This window comes from Lemur catta, chromosome 3 (genome assembly GCF_020740605.2).
Source record: "Lemur catta isolate mLemCat1 chromosome 3, mLemCat1.pri, whole genome shotgun sequence".
Classification (NCBI taxonomy): Eukaryota; Metazoa; Chordata; class Mammalia; order Primates; family Lemuridae; genus Lemur; species Lemur catta.
Genome location: NC_059130.1, coordinates 75,122,051 through 75,137,401, shown reverse-complemented (window position 1 = coordinate 75,137,401; position 15,351 = coordinate 75,122,051). Strand labels below are relative to the sequence as shown.

The following is a 15,351-nucleotide window of genomic DNA, read 5'->3' as shown; positions in this document are numbered from 1 at the left end:
CAGCCCAGCACATCTTATTTCACACTACAACAGGATGTTGTATACTTAACCTAAAGTTAGGTTTCGAGGAAGGCAGTGTGTGTGCATATGTACCTGAAGGGCACTGTGATGTGGTGAGTCAGACTGCCTGGGTTCTTCGTAATTCAGCAGTATTACTGATTTCAACATGTGACTTTTGATACATTACTTAACATTGCTAATCTTCAGTTATTACTACAAGAATAACATATTTAAGGCATTTAGCTAATGTCTGGTATGTGGTAATCACTAAATAAATCTTAGTAGTTATATGATTCGTAAGATTCTCAAAGAGGTCTGTACTCTACAACTGTGAAAATCCACAACTGGACCCGTAATTTTCTCTTTGTGCTCCTTTATTTGTGTACTCTTAACACTTATGTGAATCGGAATAAAACACTGTCCCAGTTTATTCTGATGTTTCAATTTAAGTTGAAGAAAGCCCCTTAGTACCTGGTAGAATGCAGACTTTTGATAATATGAGCTAGTGAGAGATTCTTTGGAACAGGTGACTGACAGCTCCTAGTATAATAATGTACTGTTGACCAAGTTTTACTCATCTTTAAGTCTTTTTTTAGAAGGAAAGAACAGAATATTTGCTTTAGGGATATCAATACTATTTATAGCATCAGAATTTGGGGGTGCAAAGACAGAAATCTATGACAAACTAGCTTAGACAAAATGAAGGCTCATGGAATTTTATTAAGGGAGGAGTATATCTAGTCCTCAGGGACTCAGGTGCCACCAGAATATTTTTGTACATGGTTGGCTTCTTTTTTCAGACCAACATTTTTCCTATAATGCTGTTATTTCCTTGGTCTCCCACATTTACTGCTTGGGACAGTCTGTGTTTCTTTCTTTAGCTTCTGTTGATAAAATTTCCGAAACAAACCACAGACAAGTTTAGGTCACTTGCCTATTCTAAACCTATAGCCAGGAAATGCACTGATCCCAGTTGTGTTAGAAACTATGGTCCAAGAAGAGAGCTTTCAATCAAAATAGTTGCTTAGAATGGAGGAAAGAACATTTCCTGGGAGAAGATGAGTGCAGAAGTAGAAGAGAGTAGGAAAGCATTGGGGAGTGGATTAACAATAAATAATCCTTACATGGTACTTGTTTATGCTTGCTAAATCTTTAAATACTTCAGTTAGCATAAAGTAGGGACACAGTAAATGCTACTTCAATTTGAAACAGAATTCCTCAGCAAAATTGATTCTGGTTTTTATTCTAGCTGTAGCTTAGTGTTTGCTGCAAGATCTTTATGCCTTAGATCAAATATGATATCTTTCATACTACTGTCAAGCTCCAACTTGTATTCATAGTGGTAATGATTGTTTTTTCCTTGCTGCTTACTAACTTGATACTGGGTGACAGGTTAAGTTACAAGTTTGATACCTAATAATATTAAGCAAGTATTTTGATGGAACGGGCAAGAGTATTTTGTTTACACATGATAGAATCCATCTAAAAATAACTTTGACTAAAAAGAAACTTTATTAGAAGTTACATGAATGTGTAACTGGGTCCAAGGAATATATGGAACCAGGGATTCAGCATTGCTATAACCTCCATCCCTCCTAACCCCTGGTAAAATCTCATTGATTTCTTCTGCAGGATCCCTTCAGTTTTTTTCTTTCCCACAACTACTAATTTAATTGAGGTTCTGATCATACTATAGGTGAATGTGTAGTGAATGATAACAGTAGATTCCTACCTAGATCAGTCTCCTTGGCAAACCAAATCTCTCCCTATCTAAGTTCATGTTGAACATTTTATTGTGTGTATAATTTCCCCGAAGCCCTCCCATAGTGTTAATAACTGTTCAAAGCTACCCTTAAATTCAGTCAAAAGTAGAGTATAACATATCTCTTAGAAACTAGGTAAAACTAGACAAAGTAGGTAAAAATGCCAACCCTGACTTTCAGTAATCTGTAGTTGATCTTTCAGTAATCAATGGATGGCCTTCTGAAATGCTATTTTTTTTTAGTTACTACAGATGGTATGTCTGCTCTAATCAGAGTGACCTGATTATTCATTTTTGTTTCTATACCTGTACATTTGTCATTTCCTCTGACTTGAATGGCTTTTCTCCATCTGTGCCAGTTCTGCTGCTTTTTCTAATTTGAGCATTTCTCTTCTAAAGACACTGTGATCAGGCCACTTTTGAGTCTCTCTGTTCTCTGCTTAGTCAATATTGGAGGTGTTGCTGAATTTTTCTTTGAGAAATGAATTTTTATAAAGTGAGTCACACTTCTCTGTGTATCCAAGAGCAAAAAGTCTTGATTTAACTATGGGTATCAGAGATTCTACCTTCTTGATAGTGGTTTTAAAAAAAATCCTTTTCATGCAGCTAGTATGTCACCTATCCTTTTGAGAGATAATTGAGCTGGATGTCATACGATATCATATGTCACATGATAAGCTTTATTAAAGATAATATTCAAGCTTTATTACCTTCCACTGGAAAGGCTGGTTTGCAGGTATCTTATCCTAGACCTGTGAGATAAATGTTTCTCAAGGTAGTCCCATAGCAGCAGCAGCAGCATCACCTGAGACTTTTTAAAAATGCAGATTCTTAGGCCTCACATCAGAAACTCTGGAGTGAGGCCCAGCAGCCTACATTAATAAGCCCTTTAGGTGATTTTAATGCCCTTGAATAAGACAAACCAATGGTAGAGAGCCTAAGGGCATTTATTTGATTGATAATCTACCTCTTTTCTTAGAGTGAACCAAGTGCCATCAGAAGACAAGTTCAAAATAGAGTGCTGCTATTTAATTCGCTGTGTGGCTTCAAAGTATCAGTTAACACAACTGTAAAAATTAGAGGTAGTAGTAACGTATTTAGAATAGTTTTGAGGATGAAATAAATACGAAATAAGAAAATGAATTCTTAAGACTTATGTAAATGTTAGTTGCAAACTGTTAGGCTACAGTGTTTTTCCTGTTTGGGCTCTTACTCATACTAGTGACTTTATTTATTTTATTTTATTTTTTGAGACAGAGTCTCACTCTGTCACATTGTGTAGAGTGTCGTGGTATCAGCCTAGCTCACAGCAACCTCAGACTTCTGGGCACAAGCAGTCCTCCTGCCTCAGCCTTCCAAGTAGCTGGGACTACAGGTGCACACCACCATTCCCAGCTACATACTAGTGACTTTAGTGGCTCTTTTTCACAGTGATGACTTTATTTGCTAAACCTACTTCTGATTTGGGATGCAGGATGTGAGCTTAAGGAAAGTTATATGTGCTGGGATTAAGAGGTCTAGGACTTATAGTAAAATCTGTATCAATGCATGATGTTTCTTTCTGCTTGGTTTCCTTATTTGCAAATAAAGTTAGCAAACACTTCCTCTTTTACTTTTAAAGATCTAATGAGATCTTGTCACGTTTTGACTCTGCTTTCGTTCTTAAGAGAGAAAGAAACAGTGAAATCAAAGGCCTGGCATGTAAAAGACACTTCATGGCAGCTATTTGTTATTCTTGCGTGTTAATATAAAAGTAGCCTATTCTGTATCTTTCTTTTATTCTACTTCTAAAAAATATTTTCTGATAGAAATAGGAAGAAAGTGTCATTCTGCACTTGTATTTCACATTGCAAATGGACTGTGAGATTCTGTTTTAGTCCTTTTTTTTTTTTTTAAGACGAGTCTCGCTCTGTTGCCCGGGCTAGAGTGAGTGCCATGGCATCAGCCTAGCTCACAGCAACCTCAAACTCCTGGGCTTAAGCAATCCTTCTGCCTCAGCTTCCCGAGTAGCTGGGACTACAGGCATGCGCCACCATGCCCAGGCAATTTTTTCTATATATATTTTTAGCTGTCCAGATAATTTCTTTCTATTTTTAGTAGAGACGAGGTCTTGCTCTTGCTCAGGCTGGTCTCGAACTCCTGACCTTGAGCGATCCTCCTGCCCTGGCCTCCTAGAGTGCTGGGATTACAGGCATGAGCCACTGCACCCGGCCTGTTTTAGTTCTTAAGTACTCACTCCTTTAATCCCAGATATCAGTGTTGTCTTGTACCAGGTCCTTGGTACACGGAACAGATCTGCATGGATCAGATCCTTGAATACCTAAAGCACTGTTATACTTTGAGAGCCACGATATAAGAACTGTCAGTTAAGTATGCCAGCTGGTCATTCAGCTGGAGTGGCGATACCTTGCCTAATATGGTTACCACTTTTCAAGTTGTAGCTTCTGCAAATTATTAGGGCTCTCAGAATTGATTTCCCTTTCAGAAATAGGTTCACAAACTCATTTGTAACCAGAATATTCATTTGCAATGTGAAACAGAAGTATAGAATGACATTTTCTTCCTATTTCTTTCTATAAGAAAAGCTTCAGATTACAGTCATTAAATTGCTTCTTGTACGTGGATTCTGAGTGATGAGGGTTAATTTTATGATCTAAGTGATAGTGCCATCAGGTTATGTGATCCAGTCTGATTTGTCCTTCTGCACTGTTGCAGTGTTTCACACATGAGCTAGACTCATTTCTGAATGAATCAGACTGCTGGAGAAATAAAAAACATGTTTTATTTTATGATTACCATTTTTCTAGCTTCTAAAGTGACTCTTTTCTGATTGTTTTGCTTCAGAATGTATGTGTATGTATGTTCAGATGATTTAGGTTAAATTTTGTTTTTATAATCAGAATTCTATTGTGTTTCCCTAATACTTTACATCACTTATTTACTGATAAGAGAGTACCTTCTATAATAGAAAGCTGATTTCATTTCATTGCATATGGATATTTCTTCATTTCATCCACAGAGAGTTTTCTTTTTTAGGGCTTGAGGGAGGTCTGTGGCTGAGGCACCATGGTATACTGATAAGAGTATGAGCTTTTGAAGTTAGACTGTTTAAATATGGCTCTACTACTTGTAACTTGTATGATTTTTGAAGAAATTGTTTAATCTGTCAGCCTTCATTTCCTTATCTACAAAATGGAGATTATATAACAATTCTGTACGATAGTAAGGATTGCATCAGGTGATTTTATATGTAAATAGAGATAACCATAGAAAAGAATATGTGGCTAATGTAATCCTATGTCATTCTTTTATATATCATCACTGTTTTTCTTTGAATGTGTTTGGGCTGGGTTATGAATTTCTTCTCCCTTTCTGGGTTTATTAACTTAGTTTACAGTCTGTTTTCTAATTATTCTCTTTTCCTACCCCCAAATTAAGTATGGTACGCTTACTAAGTGTGGACATCCAGTGTACATATACTGAATTGATTGCAAAAAGAACAGTTTTGAGACCAATGTCACTTTTTAATTATACTTAAAAGATTCTGTTGTTAGCAATTAGAGTTGGTTAGTTTTATAGAGATACTGAAAAGACTAAGATATTCCTCGGTCTCAGAAATATTTTCAGTTTTGCTTTCTATGATTTGAGAATTCTTGATATAGTTCTTATTTTTTTTTATAAAATGCATACTCTACAGATTTGTGAATTATAGCTTAGGAATTTGAAAATCCACTGATTCGGAAATTAACTTTTATTTTGGTTTATTTAGGAAGGTGACATGCCAATTCATGAACTGCTCAGCCTTTATGGTTATAATAGTTCTGTTCAACTACCTGAAGAAGATGATGAAGAGGAAGAAGAAGAGGAAGAAGGTGAAGATGATGAAGATGCTGATAATGATGACAACAGTGGCTGTAGTGGGGAAAATAAAGTAAGTTTGTATACATATATGTTTAAGATTGTTGTCTTCATTCTTGTTGAAGTTAAAATTTCTTAATACATTAATTTTTATTACTTATTTTTATAATCTTTACCATTGCTGATTTTAAAAGTGACAAATGTTAAAAATTAAGATATTATAGAAAAATGTAATATAAAAGTTGGAAATCCGCTCCTGAAAGGTAATAGTTTGGTCTGTGTCATTCCAGATTTCTTTTTTTTTCAGTGCTTATTCTAAATAATTTATACCAGCTTTTTAAAAAATATTACTGCTTTTAAATAATAAAGGCTAATTGGTAGTTATGTATTTATTTTTATTTTATTTTGAAATAATGTTAGATTTATGGAAGAGGTTTAAAGATAGTATAGAAAGTTCCTGTATATTTTTCACCCAACTTCACCTATTGTTAACATCTTATGTAAGCATAGTATATTTACCAAAACTAAGAGTCTACACTGGTACAATACTACTAACTAAACTATAGACAGTTCAGATTTTACCAGTTCTTCCACTAATGTACTTTCTCCTGTTCAGGAACCAACTCAGAATACCATGTTACATTTAGTGTATAATTTTAGTCTTCTAGTTATATTTTGAACAAAATTTGAACACTATGGCCTTTGATCTGCAATAGTTTTCTTTACATCTTAAAGAAAATTAATTTATTATTCTGCAGGAAGAGAATATAAAGGATTCATCAGGTCAGGAGGATGAAACTCAGTCTTCCAATGATGATCCATCACAATCTGTTGCTTCTCAAGATGCCCAGGAAATAATCCGTCCACGTCGATGTAAATATTTTGATACAAGTAAGTATTATTGGTTGCTGTAATTTGAATTTAATTTTTATTGTTTTATATATTACCTAAAATGCTGATTTTTTCCACTGCTCTTTTTGAATCTGTTTACTCTGAAATCTCTTTCAACAATAAATGGATATTTTTGTAGATTATTAGTTTAGCAATGGCAGGGTCCTATCGTCAGCAAACATACTGCAGTAATTGTTGCATCATGTACTACTTGACTTTGTGTGTTTTTTTGTATTTTCCCTGCCTGTTTTAAATGTTTGTTTCATGGTCATCTTTTTTGTTTCTCATAATTCTTCCCTTAGTTTTCATTTTCTACTTTCTTTGCCTCTTAGCCTTCTTTAGATATGTTCATTAAGCATTGCTTTCTTTAATCAGCAGCTCCCAGGTCTAAAGAAGTGGTTGATTCTTGAGATAGGAATACATCATGCTTAGAAGGACCAGGACCTCCCCTCATTTTTCTTCAGTTATGATCTAGTGAGAGATGGCCGGTTGTCAGGGCAACGTTTAATGTATATATTTTAAATATTTGCATGTTTCACCTGCTCCACCATGTTTCATTCTAAGCACAAATTGTTACTGTAGAACACAGCTCTTTGATAAGAACAAGTCAGCTACCAGTGTTGTTAATTTAAATTTGTGGTCTAAATTTCTATACTTAAAAAAAACAAAGAAAAACACTTGAAAAATAACCTCTTATGGAATATGTAGTAAAGTAATAAGTGATTAAACATGACTGTTGCTTTGTATGAATGATTTGTTATACATTTAGTTTAGAAGTGGTACTTCTAATAATAATTTTTGTATGATAATTGAGTTTAGATCAAAGATCTGGTTCAAAGGAAAAATGTATTAGTGTAAGGTGAGATTAGTTACTCTCTAACACAAGTAATTTTGTTAATTTTAAGTTTGGGTGAAATGTGGTATTTTTTCCTTTAGCTAAACAAAGAGCAGATCCATTGGCATAAGAGTGGGATGCCAAGTGGCTCTTCTGCCTCTTGAAACAATATTTATTTCATACTTCTAATCTGGTATTTTGTTTATTATATATGCACGGGAGCTATACACATGCCACCTATCTTAGCTTTTCCATAGGAAGAATTAATTTCTGTATGTAATGTCCTTTTCAACTTTATGTGTCATTTTAGATTTGAGAAGATGCTAACAATCTAAATAGGTTTCAGAATTCCCACTCCTTTATGTAAATACATTCTTATTCCAAAGTATAAACAAACAACAGCTTGCCTGCTCTGAATCAAATGAAGGTTGGGGACAATGGAGGTCTTCATACATACACTCCCTTCTCCTAAAGTGGTGCTACAAAATTCCCAGTGTTCCGAGGACCACTGTTTGGTGAACCACTGTTTTGTCCAAACTCTCATTTTGTAAGTGAAGAAATAGAGATCATGTAATTTATTCTGTCACTAGGTTGTTGGTAGCCGAATGAGGATTAGACTCTAAATGAATTTTTTCTTAAAGTTTTTATAGGAAGTCATTTCGTGAGAATGCAGTTGCCTAGGTTTATGGGTTTTTTCAGACAGGTTTCTGGTGTTTTTTGGTTTTTTGGGTTTTTTTTTAGTGGTAGGGTATTGATTATTTGATTAGAAATATTTTGGCCTAACTCATTGGATACCTTTGGGTATATCCAAATATCTAAAGTAGATATAAAATAATACACAGGTATATAGATGTGGGTAGGATAAGCAATTATTTTATAGTATTGGTGTCTTATTTATTCTAGATAGTGAAATAGAAGAAGAATCAGAAGAAGATGAAGATTATATTCCATCAGAAGACTGGAAAAAGGTAGTTAGAATGGTATTTTCCCCCACACTTAGATAAATTAATATTTTAAAAGCTGAGTGTAATTATTCTTTTACGATGTATATTGATAAAGTTGATGTAAACCCTTTTGTGACATTTAAGTGTTTGGTAAATGTTCAAACATCTAGGTGAGAGATATCTTTTTATTTTTCTATAAAATAAAATGGCAGTATGGAAAAAATTAGACTTTGGTGAGAAAGTCAGTAGTCAAACTAAGATTAGAAATCCAAATCTGATCTAGTCCTAGACTAGTGCTGAATTAAGCTTTTGTTGCCCTGTAAATCATGTTTTTTATTTTACATATATATTATGGAAAACAATTGTGTAGGCTTTGATATTCGTTAAGTAAATTTTGTTTAATAGTTTAGATTGCAAGTTGTCCATCCCATATTACTTTATGAATGGGAAACTCTCAGAATGATTGAATTTAATGTAGATATTTATAATTGATAAGTATATTGTGTGAAGAGAGACATTTGGCTTCTCTCTACATAAGTAAATAAGTTAATTTCCAAAATGAATCTAAAGATAATATATTGACATTAGTTTTTAATTATGAGCTATATACCATTATATAATTAATCATACAGTTAAGTCAGTTAATTTTAGGTTGTTGCAAAGAAATTGACTTCTTAGGAAAATCTATTGAAATATGTGTAGAATTGATTAAAACAAATCATTTATGTAGAAGATACAAGGTTATTCTTGCTGAGAGATGGATCACCTGATCTGTCTTCTGTTTTCTAAAAAAAAAAAAGACTCCATTGAGTTTTTTTATAGTTCTTCCTAGGCCTGATTTGAAATATAGTACATAAATAATCATTGCTTTGGAAGCAGAATAGCCCAAAACATTAAAATGAGTGGGCTTTTTGTGTTTTTTAAGTCAAGATTATTTAATTAATACTTTGAGATTTCTCCCTGTTTTGTTTTTTAATTCGTTTAAAGTTGTCTGGTTTAGGATGCCTCCCACAAACTTAAAAAAGAACTGACCCTCTTGCTGAGTAAAATAAAGGAACATCTCATATTTAGAGTTTCTATTAGGAGGAATGAAATATTCAAATGAACTTGGACTGGGCTACCTGAGGATTCTGGATTTCAGCCGGAGTTGATCTATTTATGGGTTCCCAAAGGGATATTTCTTATAGGCATGCATTGTCTTCACTAGAAAATATAAAGAGAGGCCAGATAACTTTTAATAATTAGTGACTGGAGTTGAAAGAGTTGCAGAGGCATAATTTTCTACATTCACAAAGTGATGAATACCTGTTGTTTACATAGCTGTTAAGAGACAGGAGCCCCTTTCCTAAAGAAGCTTGTTTTGGCTGTAAATTGGAGGGACATCCCTTGAAAGAAGTTTTATAAGTATAGCTTAAGTAAATGCATTATTAAATGTTAAATTGAATGAAACCAATGAAAAGCTGTAGATGTTCAAAGAGATAGACATCAATGTGGTGGGTTAAAACAGTAAGTGACAATTAGCTCAGTGTGTACTATATGTTAGTTAATTTGAATAAGTGATGGGACTGAAGATGGACAACAGGGATCACAAAAGTTACCTACTATTTGTGTGACCTATTTGAACAAATGTTCTTCAATCTAGTTTTTATCTGATTCCTACACCTACAGAAATTAAGATGAAAAAAGTTAGAAACCTTAGGAGTCCTCTTAACCTGCTATTTTCCACAGTACATTCAAGGTTATATATCTTTTTCTTCAACATATATTGTTTTTGTATCTGGAGTGTTCAATAGAGTATTTGATTAAATTCAGTAATTTTTTTTTAAAATAGGAACAAAAGCTCAGAGGAGGGAGAACATGGGGGAGGTGAAGCTTTCATTGCTGGGGACAGTAGTCTGACCTTCCTCAGAAAAAATTGTGTAATAAAGCAGGCTGTAGTAAATTCAGATTGTTTTCTTTTGATATAATTTCGTTGTAGTAAATAATTGTTGAGATTCAGTTTTTTTAGGCTTATAAGATGAAATTGAATCTTTTTAAAAACTAGGATGGGGAAACAGCTTTGAAATCAAACTTGAATTTAAGTTATAGCCTTAGAACTTGTTGATTGTGTGTTCCTGAGAAAAATTTTTGAGCTTCATGTCCTCACTTATAATATGGAAATAACAATGTCAGCCTTACAGGGCTTGATGAAGACTAAAGGAAAATTACATGTAAGATACCTGGTATATAATGATCTTAAATCCTGTTTCCTTTCCCTACACTACAGAACAAATTAGCAGGTAAAAAGAAGTGTTCTGAACTCAAAGGAAAAAGAAAGTACCTTATCTTTTATACTAGTCTAGATGTTCTCAACCCTGGCTTTATGTTAGAATGATTTGGAGAACTTTTATTGACTTACCAGGGCTTTTGTCCATAGTTTCTAATTTAGTTGACCAGGAATGGATCCAGGTATTGATATTTTTAGACATGCCCCAGCCAGCATTGATAAATCTTTAGTAGGCATAGGTGAGTAAAGTTAAAAGAGGCACAAGGAGTGACAATAGAGGACTCTTTTTATAGTGGAAGACATAAAGAGAGTTCCTATATAACAGTGGAGAAAATTTGTTGTATGTGATACTCTTTTTAGAAAATGGATCATGAACAAGACTGGTTTTCCTATACAGGTATAGCAATAACTTTATTAACATATAACATGTCTTTAAAGTTATACTAGATAAAATGAGATCCTAACATCAAGTAGGTTAACAATAGGAGGAGAGAGGAACTTTTCAAATCCTAAGAGTTACCTTTACTTTCTAGACCATGATTTTGTACCTTTCATGCCCACATCTTCATTTTGAATATGCCAGTAAATTTGTTCTTAACATTTAGCCACCAACAAAAGAGAGTCCATGTAATCTTGGTCCATATGCAGTGTGAAATCTCATCAGTGGTGGGTTGCAGTTGCTTTTCTGAATAACCAGTTTTGCCTAATCTGTGATTTGACTATATAGATTTGATTTCCAGATTTCCTGTAACAAGAAAGTCAAATTTTAGGCCACTTATCTATTTTGTTTGCAATTTCATCTGTTTGGCCCCTACTGAGCTAACTTATACAAACACTTTCTGTTATTTCCCTTACCTTAAAGCTCTACTTCTTAGACTTAAGTGTATGTCAGAATCACCTAGAGAGCTTGTTAAAATACTAATTACTGAGCCCTATCCCCAGAGTTTCTGATTCCATAGGTCTGGTGTGGGACCTGGGCATTTGCATTTCTGACACTTTCCCAGGTGACACCAGAGCTGCTGATGCAGAGAACATATTTTAAGACCACTGTCTTAAGTGTTGATACTCTAAAAATATCTGAATTTGATTGTGTTTAGGTATTTTGTAATTACTAATTTATCAGAATTCCCTTTTATTTCTTTTTCTTTATATTTTGAAGTAAAGTTTGTATTTCTTGTCTACATTGCATTTCACCTCATTATTATTACTAATATTTTCATCCAATCATATCCAAGCCCTTATCTATTATTAACTCATTCATCCTCATAATACTTCTGAGGTAGTTAATTGGTTGTATCTGTATTTTGTGACAGAGAAGCCAGGAGCAGTTTACCAAGAAGATGGTAAAGCTAGAAAATGGATATAAAATCTGTTACTAGATCTTACTAATGTTTTATGTTATTTTTAAAATAGGAGATTATGGTGGGCTCCATGTTTCAAGCAGAGATTCCTGTTGGCATTTGTAAATACAAAGAAAATGAAAAAGGTGGGTTTTTAGTAAATTATACAGTTTAATTTATGCTTTTGAAGTGAACTATTGTGTATGTAAAAATGTGGGAAGAACATGACTGCTTACTAAGTAAAGTAACCCTGTTGTAACCCCATTGGTTTATGAAAGAGAACCCTGCATTATTTCTGTAAGAAGCAGTATATTTACTGTTTTTCCAGTTTTGTCCCTAGAAGTCTAGCCAAAAAAAGAAAAAGTGCTTTTTTAAATGACTTAAAATGTCCCAACCATTTACTTCTTTTCCCCCCCATTATTTGAGATGTGCTCTGAACTTTACCATTTTCTAATCTTTATAACTTAGTTATAAGTTAGCAGGTTATTTTATGTCAGTGGAAGGTTTAAAAACAAACTTGAGAGTAAACAACTGATACAAAAGGCTTATTTACTTCTGAAACTTTCAATATTATTAAAATGGAGTACTTTGATATTTGTGATTTCCAAATAATTTGGGAAAATAGCTTATTTACTTAAATTTTGCATGATTTTTTTTCTTTATTTTATCTAAAAGTCCCCAAGGTAAGTCATACTTCCAGTAACGTAACATAGTACTTGACGATTTTTTTTTAAGAGTCTGTTTCAGATTATTCACTTGGATGGGTTCCAAAAAGAATGCTGTGTAGTGTGTTTTTGATGAGTTTATATGCAGTGTGACGTGACTCAAAACTAGAGATCTTTCTTCATTTCTTTTATTTCATTTTCTTCTCCACATTTCAGCTTTACATATGCAAAGCCCTTTGGAGTTGTAGAAGTATTTTGCTTATTTCTTTTTAGCATTCTAAAAACTTACTTTATATTCTAAGTATGTGCCTGCTCTCAGGACAAGCAGCAGGTCAGAGGCATTCAAGGGAACATCACAGGCCAGTAAGTTTTCATGACAGCAAAAATATTTTAATATATCATTTAAATGTTTAACAGCTTCTACTTCTCAAGGTAGTAATTCCTGCAACATACAGGAACATTGAAGGTATCAATATATGGAGTGACCTTGTTATATATTCAAATTCTGTGCATATGTTCTGGAAACACGTTGTAATTATGTGCAAAAATAAAAGATCCATTGGCTTTTGTATTTATTTTTATAGTTAAAATTTAAACTTTATGCTCTACTGATATGTCATTTAATGGTTAACACCTGTTCATTGAGTTTTTTTCTTTCTGCAAATAAATGAAGAACTGAAAGTTAAACATTTGTTCCTTTTTGTTAAATTTCTTTTAAATTTTGGCTATGAAAGATAGTAGTGCCCATCTCTGAAAATTTTGTATTTAGTAGATGGGTAGCAAACATCTCAGTTGTATAGCAAATTTATATTATGGCTAAAGATAGTTTTAATTATCTCTTAATATATTTTATCTTTTAGTATGTTTGTATTATCAAATATCACCAGTGAATGAAGGATGATCACAATCTCTAGTTTTTTATGTTTTTAATTCTGGCCTAATGTTTTCAATTTTAATGTGATTTTAGAAAGAAATTATACATACATAGTTTTTTAAAGGAAAAGGTGTGATTTATGAAGCTTTCTCATTTTGAGAATTTAAGCGTGTTAGATTCTGTAAGGAGGATCAGACTAGACTTAGCAACATCGTTGCTTCAGAGGGGTTACTGCAGTCCAGGGCCTTTCCTCAACCTTTGTAATTCTAGAAATTTGAACTTTTATGTCAAGATATTCAGAATTCGCCTCCACTTAGGGTCCGCTATATACACAAGCCAAACTTATGAAACTTACATAAATCATACTGTTAGAAATTAAACTCTGTCCCTGTCTTGTGTGTCCTTAAAATAAAAACGATGTAAAATAAAAAAAATAAAAGAAGAAGAAAAAAAAGTAAGAAGAAAAAATAAAAAAGAAAAGAAAAGAAAAGAAATAAAACTCTGAAAGGGGTAGTACTGATTAGTGGATTCTTATGGAAAAAATTTCACAGGGTATTTTTCTTCAGTTTGGTGAGCATAGGCTTTTTAATAAAAAGTGCCACAAAACTAAGATATCATGATATCTTTATTGTAGGGATCTTTTTTTATTGTTTTTTTTGTAGTGATCATTTGACAGATCAGAAATAAGATTTGTTAGTTATAGTAACATTCCAGGCATGCTCCTTTGAATCTGTATCTATGTTGTTTACAAAATCTCCTAGCTACACATTTATTAACAGTTTCTTAAATTTATGTAAATTATCATTTATACTCAACACCACAGTGTATTGTAATTATTTGTTTATTCATCTTTGTATCCTTAATACTAACTACATTGATCCTACATAGGCACTTAGTAAACATTTGGTGCCTGAGTGAATAGGTGAGTTCAGAATGGTATTAACAGAACTGATACGGACTCAGTCAACTTGGATCAGTGCCTAGACATTTGACTTTAGACATGTTACTTTTTCTTTTCGTCTGTAAAATAACAATACTAGCATTTATATACGGAACTGTTGTGAAGATTACATGTGATATTTTTATGTATAGCAGTTAGCAGCATAGTATCTCAGTAAGTGGAATTAATGTTTAAAAGATGCTTGATTTTATCCATTATATTAATATTTAGGTTTTATTAATGAGATTTGCAAAAAGCATTAGTTGGTGCTCTCTTGGTTGCAAGTGACAAAAATCCAATTCAGTTACCTTAAGCAAAATAGAATTTACTGGATTCCTTTATTAGAAATCTGTGCTGGTCTGGCTTCAAATATTTCTGTACTCAGTGCCCTTTAGGATATCAGGTGCTCTGCCCCTTTCTCTCTTTCTTTTATTGTCAGATAGGCTAAGATGGCTACTGGAAGCTCTTGGGTTACACTTTACACTGTCCTTTTGGCTAGAGAACCAGCAAAAATGAGAATTTAATCATCCCTCCGAAGTCCAGCAGAAGTCCTAGAGAGAGCCCCCCACTGACTCAGCTTGAATTACATACCCAGCCAAAACAGAAGTAATCACTGTGCCCAGAGATAAAGGATGTAATTCCCAAAGAGATGCTGGGCAGATGAAAAGCATTGTATTAATAAGATGATTTTTGAAAGTTACGTGTGTTTTATTGTTTCTCCCCTGTACTAAACAAAGTAAGCACTGTGGTTTTGTGATAAGACTAGATAAGAAATGCTGGTAAACAAACTGCAATGCACAGGACAGCCCCCCACCACTAAGAATAATCTTGGCAGTAATAAGAATATGGTGGCAGTAATCTTGAGATTGACAACCCTGGACTAGGTAAATTGAGAATTAGATGGGCTATTTAGGAAAAAAAATTAAAAATGTCAAGGGAAAGGGGTAATTAACCATATTCTCAGTCAAGTTTTCAT

At 33.4% G+C, this 15,351-nt stretch overlaps 1 protein-coding gene across 12 annotated transcripts in view; it reads left to right on the top strand.

Moving 5' to 3' along the window:
• The window catches only part of MIER1 (MIER1 transcriptional regulator), a 66,304-nt gene that overhangs the window by 25,019 nt on the left and 25,934 nt on the right, over positions 1-15,351 (top strand). For all 12 annotated transcript variants that reach the window (XM_045547802.1, XM_045547812.1, XM_045547801.1 and 9 more), the window contains 4 exons: positions 5,532-5,693; positions 6,379-6,511; positions 8,250-8,314; positions 11,970-12,042. In XM_045547802.1, the coding sequence (XP_045403758.1) occupies positions 5,532-5,693; positions 6,379-6,511; positions 8,250-8,314; positions 11,970-12,042 (433 nt within the window). The remainder of the gene's footprint in view (positions 1-5,531; positions 5,694-6,378; positions 6,512-8,249; positions 8,315-11,969; positions 12,043-15,351) is intronic.